Source organism: Heliconius melpomene, chromosome 12, assembly GCF_056956725.1.
Source record: "Heliconius melpomene rosina isolate 202511_hmr_F chromosome 12, ASM5695672v1, whole genome shotgun sequence".
NCBI classification, from domain to species: Eukaryota; Metazoa; Arthropoda; class Insecta; order Lepidoptera; family Nymphalidae; genus Heliconius; species Heliconius melpomene.
Window position 1 is genome coordinate 7,987,734 of NC_140400.1, and position 23,327 is coordinate 8,011,060.

Consider the following 23,327-nt stretch of genomic DNA (forward strand, 5'->3'; position numbering starts at 1 on the left):
GTAGATTCTAATATTATTAATGAATAATAATATGCAATATTATATACTTTTATGTAACACAAAAAAAAATATATATAAATAGTTCATCTCAGAGGACTAAGATGTCCATACAAATCTTTTGTACAAGCAAATAATTTAAAATATATATATATATATATATGTCAATGTCAAACAAATATGATTTAATGGTGGGAACAGATAAATAAAACGTCATTTTAATATTTTATGACAACGATATCGTTTATTGGATGTCAAGTAAGGCGAGCGATGGGTGCGCGGGTGACCGTGTGGAGGATGTAAGGTGTGTCTCTGAGGCTCAGGTCGCGCCCACCCATCCCACGCCCCAAAAACGGTAATAAATTATTATAAATAAATATCAACAAGTTACAAAATATTCAGTAAAACATTATTTTTTGTTTAATTTTGGATTATAATACAGTTTATTGGTTCACGCTCTTAACACTGTTTTTATTACATGTTGAAAACTGTACAGTCCGTTTTTAATTTCTGTAGTGGAACGTTTAGAAATCGTTTTCGGGCGCCAGATCGAACCTTGGTGGGAAAGTGCCGAAGCCGTCAAAGGCGGGGCGCGCGCGTGGGGGCTGCAAACAAAATAATTATTAGTATATAACTTTTTTATTACATTTAAATAAATTCTAACCAACTCTCTCTCAATTTAATTATGAGGTTAAATAAATAAATACATAGGTTTCACAAGGAATTGTCAAATTTCAATACGTAAACCAAAGGGTTGCTTAATAAGGTTGCAAAAAAATATGTTAAAAATCTTGAATTTAAAGGCAACAGTTTACTACTTTTACTTTTCTAACTCAGACACAAGTAGTAACTAGTACCATTACTAGTACTTAAATATTATTTTTAATTTATCTTTAATTATATCATATACTTGACTTTTACAATACTTGTAAATAAAAAGAAGATAAAAATAATTATGAAAGAGAAACAACACTAAGAATATATACGCCTTTCGCGTACTCATAGATACAACGTGCAGGAAACATGCCGGATAGACAAACAAAAATCCCTATAATTGATAAATTTAAACAATTGTTTGGTATATATGAAAAATATTTTTATTTTCATGCTCATTCATTTTATTTTCAATATCTAACTGGATTTCAAACGGGTTCACAAATCTATTTGCAGCACTGTAAGTATGCTGTTGTTGTGTTTCAGGGTTGACACAACTTACATTTTTCCAGTGAAGATCTATGGACGCCCTTTAACGGACGCCTGCATGAATAAAAGAACATCGTTTAGTTCATAAATATAGAAATTCCTAGTATTTCTTTAAATTGTCCATTTATTTATTTAACTATAATTGATAATTTTATTAATGAAAATGGAACTCACCGCTGGACTGACTCCTCTCGCGGCGGATCCCGCGCGTCCCTTGCCACGGAACTTGCTGATGGCTTGCTCGGCGAGGTCTGCCCTCTCCTCAGCCTCCTCCAGTTCTTGTTGTGCCTTGCGGAACTTAGCCAAGTTAAGAGCTGCAATTTCTTCGGCTTCCTCGATCTGCCTCTTGTAGGTCTTGATCTTTTGTTGCAGTTTGTCGACCAAGTCTTGCATGCGCTCGTGGTTCTTGCGGTCCTCCTCAGCCTGGAAGGTGAGCTCCTTGATGCGTCTCTCAGCCTTACGCAGGTTCTTCTGTGCGTCAGCGTGTCTCCTTTGTTCACCGTCAAGCTCGTTTTCGAGCTCGCGTACCCTCTGTTCAAGTTTCTGGATCGCCTTCTTGCCTCCCTTGAGTGCGTTAGCCTCGGCCTCGTCAAGCCTGACTTGCAATTCCTTGATCTGTTGTTCAAGGGCCTTGCGGAGTTTCTCCTGGGTCTGAGCGTGTTCCTGTTCAGCACGGAGTTCATCAGCCAATCTGGCAGCATCGACCATGGCCTTCTTGGCCTTCTCTTCGGAGTTCTTAGCTTCATTGAGAAGTTCGTCGAGGTCAGAGTGCAGAGTCTGGAGCTCAGATTCGAGTTTCCTCTTGGCAGCAGAGAGGGAAGCGTTCTGGGCGGAGAGTTCATTGAGCTGTTCATGAGCGTCACCAAGTTCCTGTTCGGCTTGGCGGCGGGCGCGGTCAGCCTGTTCAAGAAGAGTACGTGATTCTTCAAGCTCGTTCTGGAGAGCATTGGCACGACGTTCAGAGATACCAAGTTGTTCACGGGCATCGTCACGCGCACGTTGTTCCTCTTCCAAGGCGGTTTGGAGGTCCTTGATTTGTTGTTGGTAGCGTTTAATGTTCTTCTGGGCCTCAGCATTGGCCTTGTTAGCGTGATCGAGGGCAATTTCAAGTTCATTGATGTCAGCCTCGAGCTTCTTCTTCATGCGCAGGGCCTCAGCCTTGCCCTTAGCCTCGGCTTCGAGGGAAGCTTGCATGGAGTCGAGGGCGCGTTGGTGGTTCTTGCGAGTGTTTTCGAATTCTTCTTCCTTCTCTTGAATCCTCCTGTCAATCTCCTGCCTGACTTGAGAGAGCTCAAGTTGAGCGCGTAGGACCTTGTTCTCTTCTTGTTCAAGAGCGGCTTCAGCCTCTTCAAGAGCAGCCTGGAGTTCGTCCTTTTCAGCTTCAAGACGCTTCCTGGCCTTTTCGATTTCGTGAATGTTGCGGCCACCTTCACCGATTTGGTCAAGCAAGTCCTTAACTTCATCGGCAAGGTTCTTATTCTCACGGCGGACGGCTTCAAGTTGTTCCTGACCTTCTTCATAGGCACCCTTAAGGCGGAATAGTTCAGTAGAGTAGTTGCGGCATTCTTTTTGGCTGGCATCAAGCTCAGCAGCAAGATCATCAACCTTGAGTTTCCATTCACCAATGATCTTATCGAATGCCTTTTGTTTCTTCTCGGCAGCATTAGCAATGGCAGTGGCACGGTCAACCTCGAGTTGCAAGTCTTCGACTTCGGTAGCAAGGCGTTGCTTGGTCTTTTCAAGGGCAACAACCTTCTGGTTGAGAGATTCAATGGTCTCCTCAGCTTCAGCAAGACGAGCCTGGAGCTTGCGTTTGGCCTCCTCGAGTTCCTCAGAGCGAGCAACACCCTCGGATTCGTACTTAGAGCGCCATAGTTGAGCTTCAGCGTTAGCCTTAGACAATTGGCGTTGTAAGTCAGCCTTGCCCTCAGCCTCTTCCTCGACTTGCTCGCGGATGTTGTCCAAGTCATGTTCGAGGTTACGGAATTTGCCAAGTAGGGTGGCGCGTTCCTATTAAAAAAATAAAATAAGTACATTTAGTATTCGGAATATACGAAATATTATTTTTTCGAAAATCTGAATTAATATAATTTTTAATTATGCATATAAAATTTTATAGATAATACTCTACCCTAGCCTCTTCGTCGGCGAGCCTCTTGGTATCTTCCAACTGTGTGGTGAGAGACACCTTGATCTTGGAAAGCTGGGATACTTGGGACTCAGCCTCCTCCAACTGGCGGAGCAGGTCGGAGTTCTCAATGGACAACTTCTTCTTAGCGGCATCAAGGTCGTTGAGGGTGCGGTTGGCTTCATCAGCCTTACCTTGGACTTCATTGAGCTGGTGTTGGAGTTGCTTGACGATCTTTTCTTGGGCAGCCTAAGAAATATTTTTATTAATAAAATATATTGATTTTATTCGATAAATTATCAATGTGTAGATGTATATTTTCGTTTGGTAAATACTTGGTAATAATTGGTAAATACATACATATAAGTAAATAACTCAAACAAATATATTAAGAAAATACAAAACAATATTCAAGGGATAATCATAAATTTTTTTAAAGTTTATTTATCACTACAATACAAACTTTCACACGTCAATATATTATTCTTCTTTCATTTTCTCATGCCTTTTCGTTTTAGTTTCTTACCATAATATTAGTTAACACACACAATACGTTAGGTTTTATAACAAAGCAGTCCTAAAGCATTTTAAGAGGAAACTGTTATTTTTCGGTTTATTTGTAAAAGTCGTTCATGTATGTGTTTAACTGCGAGATCTAAATTTGCACGAAATTTGTACAAAGCTGCGAAGCGTCCTGCAATTGTCAACACGACTATTTGTTCATTGTTGTATACCTTTTCGTTGGACAAGTGGTCGAGACCGGCGCGAAGGTCATTGACTTCGCTAAAGTATTGAGAGCGCTCTTTCTCAGCCCTGGGTGGATAAAATATAACATAATATATATATTAGTGTATCCTAACATTAAATTGGACACCTGCAAAAAAATTCACCTAAATGCCTATAATATAATATAATATATAAATATATTTGATAATTATCATAATAATATGTTGTCTGTAATGTAGAATGTACTTGTCTACCGGGAAAGGACATCATGCAATTCACCCAAGGCCAGTCATGCCTTATGGATGACATGTTACCTTATCCCTTGCAACTTGGTCAATAGCCGCACGTGTGTTGTTAAGCTCGTTGTAGCAAGATGCACGATCATGTTCAGCCCTGAATTTGTAGTTATAGTGAATAATTCTATTAAGAATATCTTTTTCTTTTCAATATAGTCTAGTTGACGACTTTGAGGAAAAATAATTCTGGTCATTTATTTTTTCCTTTAGTTGTCATATAAAGTAGAAAATCGATTACCACGATATTTGGGAAATAATTAATTATTATTTTACTCTCTACACAGTATACTTACTTAGCCTTAAGCTTGTTGAGCTGATCCAGCTGTTCACCCATCTCAGCAACAGCATCGTTGTGCTTCTTGCGGAGGTTGGCAAGGGTGGACTCGTGTTGGATGTTAGCTTCTTCCAAATCACGGCGAAGTTTGCTAAGCTCAGCTTCACGCTTCTTGTTAAGCTCAATTTGGGCAGAGGTAGCACCACCGGCCTCTTCAAGACGCTCGCCGAGCTCCTCGAGTTCACGAGCGAGGTCAGCGCGTTGCTTCTCAGCCTTAGCACGAGCCTGGCGTTCGGATTCGACTTCCTCTTCCAACTCTTCGATGCGTGCTTGCAGTTCCTTGATTTGTTTTTGGAGTTTGCTGACCAGAGATTGTTCGTCCTCGAGCTTGGCGGTGAGAGAAGAGATTTCCTTGTCCTTGCGCTGGATAGTCTGTTCGAGTTCCTTTTTGTTGCGTTCGAGGTCAGAGACGGCTTCCTGGGTAAGTTTGAGGTCACCCTCAACCTTCCTCCTCTGCTTCTCAACATCGGCACGCAGTTTCTTCTCACGTTCGAGTGAGTCTTCAAGCTCGTCCAAGGTCTGCTCGAGCTTTTGCTTGACCTTGTTAAGGTGGTTGACCTTGTCTTCGGCAGCTTGGAGCTCTTCAGAGGTCTTCTGGTTCGATTCTCCTTGGAGTTTCTTTTCCTTGTTCAACTTGTTGATAAGTTCGTCCTGGTGGGCGATCTCATCATTCAAGTTGCGGATTTGGTGGTCCTTGGTAGCCTTGTCTTGTTCCGATTTCTGGACGGACAATTCGAGGTCTTCGACATCCTTCTTCAAGCCAGAGATTTCCTGTTCCAACTTCTTCTTAGCCTGGAAGAGCTGGTTGCGGGCATCTTCTTCTTGAGTGAGACGGTCTTGTGTGTCCTAAAATCAATTTAGAACAATGAGCAATAGTAATAAAACTGTTTTATGAGTTTTTACTTTACACCACATCTGTTTTGTATCTATCGGTAATCGTTTTATTTATTATTGTGAGATTTGCAATAAATTCGTACACTTTGTAGACGTACAATTTATTTTTAAACATCTAACCCTGTTCTTGGTATAAACAAAATGTTGTTTATTTAAAGAAGGTCGATAAATACTCATGTTGCTGGCAAGTTTTGCTACTTCAATACTTTGTTTAATTTAAAAGTAGCTAAGCTTAAAGTGTAATACTGAACTAAATTTAACTATAATACTGAACTAAACTTTAGTTTTAAGTTATAATACTTGCTAAGTATATAACAATAATATAAAATAAAAAATGTAGTAAAATTTAAGCATTATTTAAAACATAGCTATTTTTTTTATACGTAAAAATTCTCACCCTAAGTTGACTCTCCACGTCAGCCTTTTGTGCTTGAAGTTTGTTTGCGCGCTCCTGGGTCTCAGAGAGAGAGCCTTTCTCTCCCTCAAGGTTGGCAAGGAGGGCTTGTTTCTCCTCAAGCAGCTTAGAGTTGAGGGCCTCAACTTCCTTGCGGAGCTTCTCTTCCTTTTCGAAAGCCTCTTGAGCCTTCTGTGCCTTCTCCTCCAATTTCTGTAAAATCACCTCACTTTTATCCACACCATCCCATGTCGACAAGAAATTCGCTGCCATCGTTATTAATTAAATCATAAATTCAAACTAGGAATGCTATATTTCGGTTCGTTCGAATGTCGAGGAAGGGTGCGCGCACCGCCGACCACTCCGCAACTGAAACGCGCTGGAGTTTTCCAGCGACGCCGCAATCGCCCCCGCATATCGCACATATTACATTGTATAAGTAAAAACGCACGTCGCTGGAGTGGGAGAAATCCAGAAATGGCTGCGGCAGGTGCGATGGTGTCACGTAACCGCCAGGTGGGCGCGGTTGATTCTATTTACGTACACCTGAATCACGCGTTTTGAGTGGTATTTTTAATAGATCAATCATTGTACAACTCAACAGGTGAATACGTACCGCGATTTCATCCTCGATGCGGGTGACGTTGAGGAGGGGCTTGACCCTCTGCCACAATTTCCACCATGGCCAGGTGCGGAGCTGCAAGTACTTGCGCAAGTTGCGTTGGACAACTTGGAGGGCGACCCTATTGAGAGGCAGTTTCAAAATTGTAAAAACATTATATTGCGTATGTTAAGTTTAAGTTAAAGGTTTTTTTCTCACCTCTGTTCTTGCAACTTCTTGTATTCTTTACGGGAGAGGTAACCACGGATGAAGGCCTGGAGCCAAGATACGATCTTGGACAACCTATCGTCACGCAGCTCTTCCATCTGACCCAGGACACCAGCGCGGAAGAATACCTACTCGTCCAGAGAGGAGTGTTAATTCACAGAGGTAAATAGATATTTTAAAATATATATTATATATTACAATTCTTGAATAACTTTTGTCTTATAAAATTGTGTCATATATACAATTCTAAGATTATTTATATAAACAAATATTTATATTGAATATAAATAAATTTATAAGAGAGAAGGAAGTGCGAAGAAGGAAGAATAGAAAAAAAAATTAAAATAAAGAAATTATATATAACACTAACATTATTAAAATATTTCTAAAATAATTAGTATCATACAACATATAGAACACAACTTATTACAATATACTATAAGAAAAAATATGAAAGGATTGTATTAGTTACAGGAAAAAAGCATTAATAAGTATCGCGTGCAAATATGATCAAAAGGAAGTTTTGTAGGCATGTTGCTAGTGTCTCTACCTTTGTTCTTCCGAGTCTGAAAGACTCTGAATCCAAGCCGGTATGTTCGAGAATTTTCTCGGTGGCTTTTTCAGCACTAATTGGCTCTTTGACCAGGTTCGGGCACAGAATTTTGTATCTGCGTTTGGGAAGCACACAAAAAATGAATGAAGCTTTTTAAGGATAAGAAGGAAAACAAACGAGCCTTTGTATCTTGGGCTCTCAAGGAAAAGCACCCTTACTCCGTAAGGGTTAGGGGTTTATGTAATAAATACCACTCCATTTTACCAGTTCCTAAAGGTTCTACAATATAAAGCGTACGCAAGCCCTGCGATTACCCAAGTACTTTTGGATCGCTCAATATCAAACTGCTATCTACTGAAACATCAAACATGCCTTGGTGTGACCGAGACGGTATGATTCGACATCCAAGCCTGTGGATTCCAAGATGACTTGAGCGATTTTCCTGGGGTCTGATTCCTTTTCGGCAGCTTGAGGAGCCAGGATCTTGTAACTACATTATCAAAATATATGGCAAACGATGAGGGAAAGTCACACAATACCAAGAAGAGCAATGCTCCGATTTACTTAAGTAAAGGTAAAGCTAGTTGAATACGTTCTACAGTTTACATGATTTCGTATTTTCATGTTCCCGATACTTTAGCGTTAAGTATCGGTAAGTTTTTGAAATTTCTAAGTGCCAAAGAGTGTCAAAACTAATAAGAGTAAAAAATTTTGAAAAACTCTATTCTTTAGAGTTTATATAGACTAAGGTCCAATAGTATTTAAACCACTCTTCTACAGAGAACTCAATTTTTCCTTGCCTTCGTAAGACCTATACGATAACTTTCAGGGTCAAGCTCGATCAATTCCAGGCACTTCCTAGCCGCCTCCCTAGGGTCTTTTTCTGCTGTCATTGCGGCTGGTGCAAGTATCATGTAACTGTTTTGTTTTAAATACTTTTTAGTTTAGTTCAAAATAGTTTAGTAACCGTCGAAAATTGTCCAGATATACTTAGTCGTTGACTCAAGTATGTGAAGTGTGAATTCGTAAGATTTGATTCATCCAAATAAATTTAGATCGTGTTACTCATAAAGAGCATGCTTCCTATGACGTCAGAAATAGTCAGTTGCTTGTGTACAAGAATAAAACTGTTCCAGATATACGAATGCTCCAGAGCTAAAAGAATTTGTTTAGACTGCCGAAGAAAATAGTCATTTATTATATACTTATAGCATTTAAATTTCTACATTAAAATATTAAGTGTATTTCCTATGACATCATAAATATATTATGATACCTCTAATAACATCAATATTTTCAAATTTTATTCAGAATCTTACCGGAGCTTGAAGTCTGGGTAGACCATTCTGTTGGGGAAACCTTTACGGCAAATACGGATGCCTTCAAGCACACCGTTACAGGTGAGCTGGTGCATTACAAGGTGAGAGTCGATGAGACCTGGTGGCAAAAGTCATAAATGTAACAAAATAAGTAAACATCCATAGCATTATATTACCATGTTATATTTTCATATCACCTAAAAGATAAGTTATTTATCTAAATACTACTCCACTCATGATGTTTTTTATTTTATTATTATAAATATATCCAGGATGAGCTTATTTATTAGGTCATCCAAGACATTTTCGTGTAACATTTTCAGTAGCCCGGGTTGCTGTTGTTAATTATAGTTCCATCACTCGACACCTACACGATTTTGTGAGTGTCGGGTGAATATACTGTAGGCGTTGTATGTATATGATAGAGTCATAAAATTCACGATTTATTAGGCCATTCCAGTTTTCAAATCATAATATAAAAAGAAATATATGAAATAACTAAATATAAATTTAAATATGAACTCACCAGCCTGTTTCAATTCATTGGGAATGATACAACGTACGAAGTGAGGCTGAGTAGATCTCAAAGTTGTCATCAAGTTGTTAAGTTGCTCCTGTACCGATATGAAAATTATTAGTTTTAGCTCTTTAATTTTTTAACTATGAATAAAGTAAGAACACCAAACTTTTGATATTGTATCAATTTTTTTTATTTTCAAAGAAATTTTTATGATTTTCAAAATTCACACATAATATGAAATGATATACGAATAATAATTTGAAGTATTATAATGATAACACGGATGAATAATTAGGTAATACACACGTAACACTAGAGTTAGATACACACGTACAAACAACAAAAAGCATAGTAGAGTAGTCAGCAGTAAAAATTGTCTTTTCTAGACGGTTTGCGCTTTAACGATATCGACACGTACGTATTTAGTGTCTGAAATGGATGGTGCAATTTCAATATTAACATTATTATAATAAATTTACTCAAATGATTATGAAAGGAGGAGCGTTCCTCATCCTCCTGTATAGAGGTTTTACAACTACTTCGTTTATAGAAATAGCTTCATATGGTGTAGATTTAAGTATATCTACACCTAATGAGGGTGATAATTGTTTTTAAAAAACTCCAATAATCATAATCTTAGTGTACCTTGTAGGCGGAGGAGACAGTTGCGAAACCACCACCTTTTTTACCGCGACCTCCTATGGATATACATTATTAAGCAACAATTAATTCCAGGACGATCACAAAAACCGACATAAAATACATAGAATACATAATTGTAGATATCTCCGACGATACACCAGTAAGGGCTTACATAACTAGATCGCTGTGAAACATTGACTGACGTGGACAAACATATATTTATTATGATGAAGCATGGAGGATCGACACCTTTTTCTTCATTTGTACAATATTTATTTATAAGGTGTCAATCCTAAACATGTTGATAGACGAGGACAACAAGCCACGTGACATAGAAGCAAAGATCGAGCAGGCGTTTGTCTTTTTACCCTGTAAAGTGATGATACTGTCTGGAAGGCAGAACCCTTGGCACGCTTGCCTCCAGCGCCTATTTTACGCAAAAGATGTTTAAGAAATGGAAAGTAATGGTGGTTATGACATATGATGTTTTCACGTTATATATGTACGAGTACATATAATGTAAAAATCAGTTCAGTTGTTAAGCTTTAAATTTTAAAGGAATTAAGTAAAAACTTGGCCAATATTTTAAGCCTTATATCTTTAATACACAATTAAAATTTATAATTATGTACGTTGTTGTCCGTTATTACCATTGATGATATCCACCAGGTTAGAAATATTCATAGCTTTACTATAATTGAAATAAATAAAATACGTGATTATTATGAAGAAACATCCATGTACAGTCTATTAAAATGATACATACCCTTGCCACCACCACCAGCACCACCATCACCAGATTGACCAGGATGATCAGCGAAGATCTCAACCAACAGTTTGTTCTGGCCCTTCTTGAACTGGTCGACGACAGTGTCGTTAAGAGGGTCCTTGTTCTTTTCAAGCCATCCAGTGATGTTGTAACCGACCTACGGGAACCATAGATTATATTATTTATCTCGACAAACTTTAAATCTCTATGGTCAAGTATTATACGGATTGAATACTTACATTACCGGCGTAGTGACCAATAGCGAAGTGAGCGGCTTGGCAACCAGGCTTGGGGGGTTTAGGCTTCAGATAAGGAGCAGATTTACCCAAGTGGTTGTTGTTCAACTTCTCAACGAAGGTCTGATCGGTGGCTTTGGGGAACATAGACTCTTCCTCAAGAATTGAGAGGATACCCATAGGCTGAAATCGGACCAGTGAGATTAGAGTGTGAAAGTGCTGTGAGCGGTGTGTGTGTATTAATGAACAAAGCTGCAGTTAGAAAATTTCAATTGCTATCACAAATTATATAAATTTCATAAATGCTAATAAATTAATTAAATTTGTATATACATCAAAAATTTTGGATAATTTAGAAATTGTGTATGTATATATGTAACAGGAAATTTTGTGTGCGTAATAGAAACAAACAAAAAATGTAATGTGAACTTAAGAATAGTTGTTATGCGTTAAAATAAAAGCGTCATGCAAGTAGAAAATTATAATTGAGTAATTCTTTTTTGTGTTATATTATGCGTGTACTTATATACTGGTTATTCTACGAATAATGTTTGCTGCTTTTTATCTTTATGTAGAGGATATAGCGAATTAATTATTCCACAAAATTTTCATTCATTATTATTAGCAAAATTTAAATAATTCAATAAACATTGCTTCTACATAATATTTTTAAATTGCTCCTAATGTGTCTGATTTATATATTTGCTGTTTCGCGATGGCGTAGTGCATATTTTAGGTATCTATAGTATTTAGCAAATGAATTAGCCGATACGATTTTTGCGTGTTTACAAGCTTTTATTTTTAATAGACCGCGGGGAGAGGATACAGCCAGCAAAATTTACTTGCATTTGCAGGCGATGATTGGGATTGGCTTTAACAGCCTGAAGCTTCTCTAAACGCGACCCTACAGCCTCAAGCTATATACGATATACCTCTAATACCTTCTCTATTAAATTAATGGTCGGTTGGAGATCCATACCAAAATCTATAAAGGTCCACAAGATCCCTTCTCTTTCATATTCCTCTTGTTCTAGGACGAACATGAAATGATTAAAATACTGTTGCAATTTTTCGTTGGTAAAGTTAATACAGAGCTGATTAAACCCGTTCATCTGCCGCGAGGACATGGAAAAGATTACGAAACAATTAAGTACCTATGTATTTGCTGCAATGAGTTTTGTCTGTCGGTGTATGGTATGTTTGGTTGTGAGTAAACATTTTTACTTATATGGTTTTATATTATACAAACATAGATAAAAGAACACACGAAAGTTCACACAACACAGTATTACATTGGTGGGTCCATCGAGAAAAGCGTTTTTGAAAGCCAAATATATAATTTAGTCTAAGCATAATTTCACGACTTTTCTCAAGGACCATGGCGAGTTGCAAGCGTTTTTGGTTGCTTTTCCGCCATATACCTTTTCAATAAGGTCAATGCAATTTTGGAGATCCATGCCAAAATCAATGAAAGTCCATTCGATGCCTTCGCGTTGGTACTCTTCTTGCTCCAACACGAACATATGGTGGTTAAAGAACTGTTGAAGTTTCTCGTTGGTGAAATTAATGCAGAGTTGTTCAAAACCGTTGAACTGCAGGGAGATAATTAATGAACAGGTTAAAGCTAGAGGTTAAAATGATTAATAGGGGGTACAAAATACCACTACGGATCTCATTCCGTAGGTAAGTTTTCCTAACCAAGACCTGGGTGTGCAAAATAGGGGGCCGCGTCTATCTCCATAGACTTGGCAGTAGTGCCAAACTAAATTCTGTCCCGTCTGTTGTTGTTCAAGTGACGACGAGCAAAACTATCCGATGGACTATTGACTATACCTTCTCGATCAAATCGATACAAGCAAGCAAGTCCATTCCGAAATCGATGAACGTCCAGTTGATGCCCTCCTTCTTATACTCCTCTTGTTCGAGTACGAACATGTGGTGGTTAAAGAATTGCTGGAGCTTTTCATTTGTGAAGTTAATGCAGAGTTGCTCGAAACCGTTGTACTTTTCAAAAATATAAGACCCAGATAAATGGATGGGAAGTAAAGAGTTAGGTAGCTAAACTAGAAAATCAATTAGTAGCAGGGTACGTCGCTAGCTAAACCAAAACACTGATAACACCAAAGGCTATGTCTCCCTAGGTGTGTTTAACCCAGTGTACCTTTTCGATAAGGTCAATGCAGGCCAGTAAGTCCATTCCAAAGTCAATAAATTCCCAATGAATGCCTTCTTTAGTGTATTCTTCTTGTTCCAACACAAACATGTGATGGTTGAAGAATTGTTGCAGTTTCTCATTTGTGAAGTTAATGCAAAGTTGTTCGAACCCATTGTACTAAGAAAGTAAATCGCATTAATATCACAGAAACAATTAAGATTTCTTGCTTGCTAAATTTTACCTTTTTACCTCATCTCCTGCTAAAGATAAAAACTAAAGAAAAACAAAGTTAGTGAATATATAATAACTGTACTAAGTAAATTAGAATACGTTTGTCATTTTTTTTTATATTAATTAAAGTAAGAACCGATTTGAATAAATTCAGAATTTACTTATATATTAGTTCCCCCTTTTTTAAATTCCCCTTTCTATTTGATACTCACGTCGAAGATTTCAAAACCAGCAATATCCAGTACACCAATGAAGTGCTGCCTCTTCTGCTTAGTGTCTAGAGTCTCGTTACACTTCTTGACGAGCCACTTGAAGAGACGATCGAAGATACCCTTGCAGAGAGCACCTACGGAGTTGGTAACCTGGTCCTTGTTACGACCCTGGGTCACGAATTCGTTTCCGACCTTGATACGGGGCTTCAACAAGTTCTTGTATAGGTCTGGGCAGTCGACACCAAGGAGCTTGGCAACCTTGTCACCATCCTGTAAGTAACATTTTATATTAAAAATATTTTATAAAAATAACTTTATTTATACTGGTGATATGTATAATAATGTAAAAATTTGGTAGAAAAAATTATAACAAAATATACATAAGTAAATTAAAATAAATATATTTTTTTATTTTATTTGACAATTCCGCTATTATTTTTTGTAGTGGTTTTTAGTTAATGTAAAACAATAAACTTGCCTCAGTGCCATCAGCCTCAGCCTGTTCCTCGCGACCCCTCTGCTTGAACTTCATGCAACCCATGTGCATTACAGCGGCGGTAATCTTGTATACATTGTCCTTCTCCTCTTGAGTGAAGCCCAGAATGTCGAAAGCTTGCTATAATAACATATACGTATTAGTATACAAAATTTGAAAAAGTTTAAAAAACGCTTTTATTAAAAACAAAACAAAATCCTTCTTTTTATTACTTTTAATTTAAATTACAAACAACATTTAAAATTTTATATTGACAATTTAAGCAAGCGTTTTATGATTATTCTTTATATGTAATAGGTATATTAAATGCAACTTACCACTCTTAATAATTAACTTAAATCTACAATCACATATTAGTAGCAGAAAGGTAGCGTTATGGCACTAAGCCGAATCAGGCATTTGTGATACGACTAAGTTCAGGATAAGGGGGTCTAATTTATCGAAAAGGGGTCTAATTCGATGGTCATTCAAATTCTAAATAAATATATAACTACTTTATGTCACCAAATCCAGTTCTATGGAATTTAAACTATCATAAAAGCGGTAAATGTAACCCGCCAATATGTAAATAGCGTATAGTCCGTATTTGCGGATATTTGAGATGCCCAGTGTCTTAGTGTCTTAGCATCTCCAAAGGATCACTCGAAATCGCGATCAATTTTTTACCACTTACATCAGTTAAAAGACACTCCTCGCCGTCATCAACGTTGGGGATGGTAATCTTACCCTGAGCGACGTTATAGTAATCGTATATGTCGTTGGACAATAGACACATCTCTGTTGATTAAACAATGTTAAATAATTACACAGGGAATAAATTTTGATGCGCCCTAAAATACCTTCCTAACCTATAGCTGTCTTGTCTTTAGATAATGTTTGTCCTGTAAAAAGTGCCTATGCCAGTGAAGGGATAGCAAACGTTTAATGTTTAAAAGTTATGCGTAGTGCTCTCTTATTTTTTTATAAGGAGCAATCATGCAATGCGCATGTCAGAAATTTTGACACTAGTTTGTGTAAATCTTGCAGACAAGGATAGCTGAATCGGGACGCACGCTTCTTGCGTAGACTCACGTTTCGATTGTCACATCGAAGAGCTCAACGTCACTGACTCCACTAATCCGCACCTATCCTTGAATTATCAGGGGATAATCAGTATAAGATGCGGTTGTATAGCATCGTTAAGTATGTGGAAGCCTAATTATCTGACATACACATGCAGACTAAGCTTTAAACCAGTCGTAAGCGAAGCAAACAATAGAAAAACAAAAAAGCCGATTTTTTTGAGCCAGTTGTCTCATTCTGGACTCACGTCAGTCAGTCTCATTTCCTCGCCGTCGTCAACTCCGGGGATGACGGTCTTGCCTTGTGACACGATGTTGTAGTCCATGACGTCGTTAGACAATAAGCAGACGGCTACAAAATCACACCAATAACGGTCACGTTTGGTATTTGGTGCATAAACACTACGGGTAAAGTGCATGCTCTGGTATAGGTTTCAAATCTAATCTAAAAGATCTCATTCCTGTTAAAGGGCGAGATACCCTAATCACTAGCCGGTTACATGCGGCAAAGTGGTCAGGAGGATATAAACACGGGGTTCCCCTTAAAGCCTTCTGTTCTAATGAAGGCTAACTTACGTCAGTCAAACCACATTCCTCTCCATCATCTACGTTGGGGATGGTAGTTTTTCCTTGCGATACGATGAAATAATCATATATGTCGTTTGACAGCATACACATCTCTAAATATTAAAATTACAGTTAATATTCGTTTAAATTACATTCTAATGTGTTGTGTGCGGTGACTAAAACTAAATAATTCTACCATATTATAACTTAAAGACAAGTATTATATTCTTAATATAATTTGAAAATGTATGAATTTTACTAAGTAATTACAATAGTATACAATTTATAAGTATTGCCTACACCAGGTATTTTATTTAAGAAACGGTACTATCTCGTTGAAATCCATTCAGTAGTTTTTTTTTAGTTATTTAAATTAATTACCCACCTTTAAGGCCTGCGACGGATCCGGACATCATTTGGTAGAAGATGTGGTAAGAACGCTCAAGGGCTTGTTGGGAGATGACACGGGCCTTCTCAAGCAGATCTAGGATAAAAGGATTAAAAATATTATTATATTAAAAATATTTTTTCAAAACAAATGCTTAATAATAAGCTCATTAATTATGAAAACACTGATTTATCAATAAAATTAATAAATACACATACAGTGTCTACCCTATTGAAAAAAATACTTACATGTCTCAATATCAGCACCAGCCAGTTTTCCAGAGGGTCCGAAATGGATACGGATGAATTTACCCTGGGTAACAACGTGACGTTAATGCTTTAATATTATTTTTAATTAATATATCTTATGATAATGGTATATCTAAGAGATATCCTAATATTATATTTCCAGTGTAGGTTTAGCTTCAAAAATATACAAAAATTTAATAATGATTGAGTTTAGTTCAATGAGAAGAAGAGACTAAATTATTATATTTATTAAAAAAATATATTAAAAAAAATACTTACGAAACGGGAGGAGTTGTCGTTACGCACAGTCTTGGCGTTACCAAAGGCTTCAAGAACAGGGTTAGTTTGTACGACCTGGTCTTCCAGAGATCCCTTCTTCTCGAGGGTTGGGTCCTTCTTTTGGGAGGCACCAACGGTGGCGAAGTACGCAATTACCTTCTTCGTGTTCTCAGTCTTTCCGGCACCAGACTCACCGCTGTTTACAAAGGATAAATTGTTGATTTGTAGATTTATATGAAGTAATTACATACATTAATTAGTTAACATTCCACGGGGTGGACAAAGAAATTAGTTGTACATAATTCCGTTTTTTAAGTTTTTCTCTGGAGTGAGAATCGAAATCACAATCGCTACCATCGCTTGTATAGGCACTTAAGAACTTTTGCCGCGGTGACATCGAGTACTTTATTAATTTTCTTTTACAATTTTTACTAATAAATTAAATGATTTTTAAACAAATACTTACGTAATCAACATAGATTGATTCTCGTGGTTGGTCAACATGTTGACGTAAGCGCCGTCGGAAATGGCGAAAATGTGGGGTGGCACTTCCGAACGACGCTTGCCTCGGTACAGCTTGGCGCATCGTGTCGTGTACACGGGATATCTCTTGTAGGGGTTGATAGCCACGCAGAAGAGACCCGAGTAAGTCTGTACGGTGTGGAAACAATGAAAAATTAAATATTTGTTAAGAAATATATTTGAGAATGAAAATGGGTTTTGGGAGCGCAACTAAAGGATTACGTTAAAGAGTAACGTAATTGGAGCAGAATATGAAAGAAAATTGAGGAAGTTTGTAAACTTCATTTTTGACAACAATTTTAAGAGAAATAAAAAAAAATAAGAAATGTCTGTTCCGTCGGAATTTATCGGGAGAATAAAGAAGATATTGTGAATATTGTTTGTGAAACTGTAAACTAAAATGAGAAGTGACATATATAAATTAATATATTATAACGTAGTATTGCTTATTTCATATAGAAATCAGCACAAATACGTCCTAGTATTTGTTACATGTTACATTTAAAACAGAGCAAATAACAGAAACATGGTTCATACAAATAGGAAAAAACACAAAACACACAGACAAAGAGGCAGTACTGTATTGATACCTTAAGCCTCTATGTCTAAACATCAAAATTCTCCGGAATATTTTTATGTGGATATAATAAATAATAATAATAATTGGTTAAAATAAATAAAAATAAATAATCAAGTAACGAATCAATATTGTCGGAGAACTTTTTAAAAAATAAAATAAATCACCGCAAATTAAAACAGAGAAGATATCTAAAATCTAAAAAGAATATAGATGAGCCGGAAGGACATTTTACTATGCTTTTGTCCGGCTTCAACCAAGGAAAAAAGCTTTTACTCCTTCTTGGACAACTTGTTAATATAAATATAATTCTGCCTATTCTTATTCTTTTGTTAACATTAGAATATTTTTTGGAATAGATATTTTTGAAGTAAAAGCCTTTTTATATTTTACACAACATCGAAAAAACTATTCTAAGATAAAAAAAAAACAGATTTTTCCGGAGGTCATGGAATCCGTTGACGCCGTCTTGTCCTGTGTATAAGGGTTCAAGAACGGCACTGAAAAGGGTGAAATCGTTCAAAGAGGATAAAGGATAAGATACCATTGTACCATCATTAATATCGCATTTTATTTATGTCTGAAAAATATTATTTTTTACTTTTAAAAAGTTGAAATGATATTTACTAAATCTATAATTTTTTTGGGAATAAATTCTAAAATTACACAAGTACGATATATTGTAAGTATATATTAGAAAATTATATGTTCTTTTATAATACTTATGAATATTCAAAGAGGTTATTCAAAGAGCACTTCGCCGGACGTTTGTATATTTAAAACTGTCAGTCTTTAAAATTATTGCTCCAAAAATAGCTTCATAAACAGAATCGATTTCGAAAACATTATTCCTTTCTAATTGATCTGTCGATCGTCCGTTATAAATATCGATATCTGCGATATTCTGGTAAATATCCAATGGGTATCTATAGAGAAGGTGAAAATTGGGGAAAATAAAGCATGCAAACTCCAACGCTGCACCGTCTCAAGTCTCCGGACTTACGTAAATAAGCTTATGGTAATATCTCTGCTTCAAGTTATACAAAACCGAAGCGTCGTTGAGGTATGTCAAGTTGGACATATCCTCACATTTTTCGTACTTAGGCGGGTTGACTTGGGCTACTAGGTCCTTCTTGAAGTCTTTTGTCTGTGGGATAAATGTGAAGATCAGTTTTAAAGAAATGGTAAAGGCGCCTTTTGCGCCTACTTACATATATAAGTTTCGCATAGTATCGTTGTCGGAGGTTGTGGAGTACAGCGGCCTCGTTTAGATACGTCAGGTCAGCCATGTCCTCAACTTTCTCGAATTTCGGCGGATTTACTTGTGAGAGGAGTTCCTTTTTTAATGTCTTCTCCTGCTCATTTAATTGTTGGATTAAACAAGTTTTTGTTAAAGTTAGTTATATCCTATGTTATGTACTTTAAGTATTGCATTAATTTCATAATCAAATAAAAAAAGTAATAAAGAAGGGGACGGAGCGATTCACTCTACTTTCTCTCCATTTGCTTAAGTTTTTGGCAATTTTGCATATGGCGAACATTATGAGAAGAATAAAAGAAAATAATAGAATCTCTATAATTTTTTTCTTAAGCAAAATATATGTATAATAAAAATTAATTTTATTAAATATATTTTATATTCTTTAAAAATAAATTTCATTGACATTTTTTTAAATATCATTATTCCTTTACGTTACGTATCTATTTTTCGTTATCATTAACATATTTTACTATAAAATCGCTTTTAATTTACGATCTGTCAATAAATGTTATTAACTTCGACCATTTCATCCGAATTTGCAGGATCATCATATTATCAATCACCTATCATCACCGTATAATTACCTCGCCTCCGGGAAGATTGACGGTCACCAGCTCGCCCTTGGTGGCCTTAATTTCACCCTGCAAGAAGCCCTCCTTGTCGTCTGGGACCCAGCAAGCTTTTTTACCATCGTAGGGCTTGCTTTGGTCGATACGTTTCTGTTCGAGGGACACGAACAGGTATGGGGTCGGATCGGGGTCCTCACCCTCTTGTACTTGTGGCTTCGGCATTTCGGAGGGCTAACGAGACTTTTGGGCTAGTTGAGACACGAGAACACAGCCCTGAAGCCGTCCTGCGAAGAACACAACACGTTAGGCGGTTATTCCTCTATCGCGAAGCAGAGGCCCCCGTGCGTCTATTTGTGGATGTAACCCGAGTAGTAGCCGGTTTGGGAACGGTGCCAGCTCGGACACCGTTTGCGTAATACGAATCTTATGCGCGCGTTTTTTATTAGCTTATCCCGAGCGGCCCTTCACGGATGTTACGTCACAGGTATTTAGCTTTGGAGCGACGCCAACGGATTTAGACCGATCATGGATTGTTGTTTATTGTCTTTTATGGCAATCGCTGCTGGTTCGAGAGTTCTGAATGAATGCTATTTTTGTTACTCTACCTGTTATGGCTACTTTTATTTACTTTTAAACTATTATACAACTATACTTTAATAAACTTAAGTTAAATTTACTAATGTATATAGAAATGTAGTAAATATCGTTAATAATGTTCTATAAAAATTATTTTTCTTTACAAATTAATTAATATTTCATCTAATTCAATAATCAATGAACAAAAATTCCAATAACATATTGTTTTTCTTTCAGAATTCCACGAACTGTCTCACTAAACGTTCAACCACCACTAAGCCAATAAACAACGGGAAGCTCACTCCTCACTTGCACTATGCAAAATCCAATCCGCTAAAACCAGCTGGCGTCACTGATCACACGCGATGTTAAACACTGCACTGACGCACGGGGCAGGGTACGTGCATGCCTACTTACGTTTGAAGCCGTTCTGACCGGCGGCGGGGGGCGCGGTTCCTTTATATACTCGCAATACGATACCACCTCGCCCGATCACCCCATTTTAGGCGGATGCGAGCTTCAGCTTCTACAGTACGCTTTCAGACAAGCTTGTCTTTCACTCGAGCGGGAACTCTCGCGGCGCATCGTTGGGAAACTCGAAAATATGAGCGGTTTGACGTATGTTTATGCATATGGTTATCTTGGATTAGTTTAAACAAAATAATTATGCATCGCCTGTAACGTATATCTATCTATATAGGATACAGTGAAAATTTCATTATATATTTTTCGTGAAAATTTCTGAAAAAAGTTAGTTTATAGTGAATTATTATTTATTCGATATATTTCATATTAAATGAAACATTTATATGTAAATAAGATTAGCTTTAAACTATTTGGAAAAGAAATGGGATTTGGGTAAATTTATGAGTGGTCCTACTGAAATACGGTTTCTATGAGACTATAGCTATTAATATATGAATTAATTATATCTAATTCTAACGTATCGGTGCGGGTAGCACATCAATGTAAACAAGTTGGAGGGCCGGCCGCGAGATGTCGTTTAAACGTGTAAATGCACTTTATGTCAGGTTGGATTACTGATGTAATATTTCATTTTTACTAGGGTTGCCTAGATATTCTAGATTTCTTATCAAATCTAGATTTGCTTTTAGTATTATTTTGTGTTTAATTACACGATGTTTAATTGTAATTAGCTGTACTGTATTTTGTTATATTTTTAATTTTAGTTTATATTCTATACATAGAAATATTTTATTCATCTCAAAATTTACTTTCTATCGTTAATCTCATAATCTCGCGTGTAAATAAATTAGTTATAGATACTAATTCGCCACAGTGCGGAACGGAAGTGTCTTAACTAGGTTCCCAGGTTTCCTCTGCATACCCTGCTATCTGCAGGATACACAATCATAGAGTATTGGATCTGATGATAAAAAAAATATATACTTTATACAGTATCTGTAATGGAATAGTAATAAGATGTATTAATATGTAAACATTCCATCATCAACAATTTTTTACAAAGTAGACATACACTAGTAATTAGTGAATATACACTAATAGTTAGTGAAAATACACTAATTATTATTATATACACTAATTACTAGTGTACTCACTTACTGGTGCCAAAATGGCCTGAAATTTAAATTGCGACTTCCCAACCACCACCCAAACTAAAGAAATCTTATATGGACATCTAAATGACAGGACTTAATTTGAAAAATACAATACACCATGAAATAGTTTTTACCAAAAAGAAACCGACTTCAACCGAACCAAACTCTCATTAAACTACTCCTTTCTAATAAAAAAAGAATCATCGAAATCGATTGCCGTGATATTTAGTTATTCGTCCATTTGTCGCGCACATACTTAATTCAAAAGTCAGTCAAAAGTTCTGAGGTAACAAACATAAAAAAAATACAGTCAATTTGATAGTCTCCTTTTCTTACAGAAGTCGGTTAAAAAGCGCATCTATAACCACCACTCCACCTTAAAAACCAGCAACGCACCTGTAGCTCCTCTGGTATTCCGGGGTTGTCGGCGGTAGAGTTCTCTTACCACCAGGTGACCCGTGCGCTCGTTTGTTTAAAGCTTCTCAATAGAGCAAAAATACCATTTAATTTAAACAATTGCTTTAAAAACTTGCACACTGACGGTTTTTCCTACATTATGTTGCAGAATGGGCAGAGGGGTCCTAATATTTAGACACCCACATCGCGTGTTGAGTGACGGTACTAAACACCGCGCTGGAACACGAACAAGATTATGAAATAAAACCAATTACACCAAACCGGTATCGAAGCTGCTATCAACGAGCAACAACCCTATACTGTTTAATTAAGCTACAAATTTCAGCGTCACAATGTGTCATAAAATATGGCATCTCATTAAAGTAGTCAGTACGATTCTAAAGCGATTTATACATACATTAAACAACATCCGTTTTTAATGGCATTAAATGGCGTATAAAATAAATATTAATTGACTGAAGTAAATTCTTTGTAGAATATTTATTGGTACAGAGACTACTTCAATATGCAAGCATTAAGCAGATTCACGCTTTTTCCAATAGGGAAGGCAGGGGGAATTTAATGTCAAGACATTTCGTTCCCCATGCTCTGTCAAATTTTAGAGACACTGTGTCAACCAGAGCGGCAAAATGAAAATAATTTAAGTATAACCACTCGTAAGACTAAAGATGAGCTCAGAACCACGTGTGATCAGTCCACTGGTTCACCACTGTTCGTAGGTTCGATTCCCACTTGAGGAAACGAAATATTTAATATTTTCATTTCCATGCATGCATTTCATGATTATGCAATTGTTGTGTAATCGGCAATCGTTGTGTTAACTCAACGGTGTGATAGTTCTGTAATTAAGCTAGGAAAATGTTGTTTTACGTGGAACAGCGTCTGACTGCAAGCGCGACGGTCGATAATTCGATTCTCACTTGGAGGAATTAATAATTTTCAATCTTCCTCTAGCAACAAGACAAAGCGCACCGTTGAGTTCTGCTACTTGACAGGATTTATATATCTTCCACGTATAAACACCGACCTGTTACGATTTTCATCATCATCATCATCATCACCAGCCTTTCCTCGTCCACTGCTGGACATAGGCCTCTCCAATGTTACGATTTTATTATAGGTATAAATGTAGATTATATTTAAGAAACAACTGCTGAATTTCTTGCCGGTTTTTCTCAGCAGAAGAGTCTTCCAAGCCAGTAGTAGGTTCCTGTAGGAATGACATTACTGGCAAATACTTCTACCGGCCTTATTGTATATAGAATATTTTAGTTTTGATTTTGTGAAAAAATACTAGATAACAATTGAAGTTTTACCGCGATACTACCTCGTGTTTGTACTATAGAAT

At 36.8% G+C, this 23,327-nt stretch overlaps 1 protein-coding gene across 32 annotated transcripts; it reads right to left on the reverse strand.

Annotated features, from left to right (window-relative positions):
- Nucleotides 1-213: 213 nt before the first annotated feature.
- On the reverse strand, nt 214-20,416 carry Mhc (myosin heavy chain). Of its 32 annotated transcripts, XM_085195264.1 has the most exons (26): nt 20,292-20,308; nt 19,422-19,690; nt 18,580-18,723; nt 16,944-17,128; nt 16,478-16,673; nt 16,199-16,262; nt 15,948-16,046; nt 15,244-15,347; nt 13,917-14,054; nt 13,439-13,708; nt 12,262-12,432; nt 10,844-11,023; nt 10,602-10,761; nt 9,839-9,891; nt 9,200-9,287; nt 8,674-8,791; nt 7,727-7,844; nt 6,793-6,929; nt 6,589-6,715; nt 5,976-6,185; nt 4,644-5,530; nt 4,063-4,141; nt 3,332-3,577; nt 1,375-3,210; nt 1,214-1,254; nt 214-602 (listed from the first exon to the last, which is right to left on the reverse strand). In XM_085195264.1, the coding sequence occupies exons 2-25, from the start codon at nt 19,626-19,628 to the stop codon at nt 1,231-1,233; spliced, it is 5,841 nt and encodes a 1,946-aa protein (XP_085051390.1). In that variant the 5' UTR covers nt 19,629-19,690; nt 20,292-20,308; the 3' UTR covers nt 214-602; nt 1,214-1,230. The 32 variants fall into 32 exon arrangements, with proteins under 32 accessions (XP_085051390.1, XP_085051397.1, XP_085051400.1 ...); XM_085195271.1 differs by lacking the exons at nt 1,214-1,254; nt 4,063-4,141; nt 12,262-12,432; nt 15,244-15,347; nt 20,292-20,308 and adding exons at nt 4,369-4,447; nt 12,674-12,844; nt 14,608-14,711; nt 20,400-20,416; XM_085195274.1 differs by lacking the exons at nt 1,214-1,254; nt 4,063-4,141; nt 7,727-7,844; ... (2 more) ...; nt 15,244-15,347; nt 20,292-20,308 and adding exons at nt 4,369-4,447; nt 7,352-7,469; nt 10,204-10,262; ... (1 more) ...; nt 14,608-14,711; nt 20,400-20,416.
- Nucleotides 20,417-23,327: the final 2,911 nt, after the last annotated feature.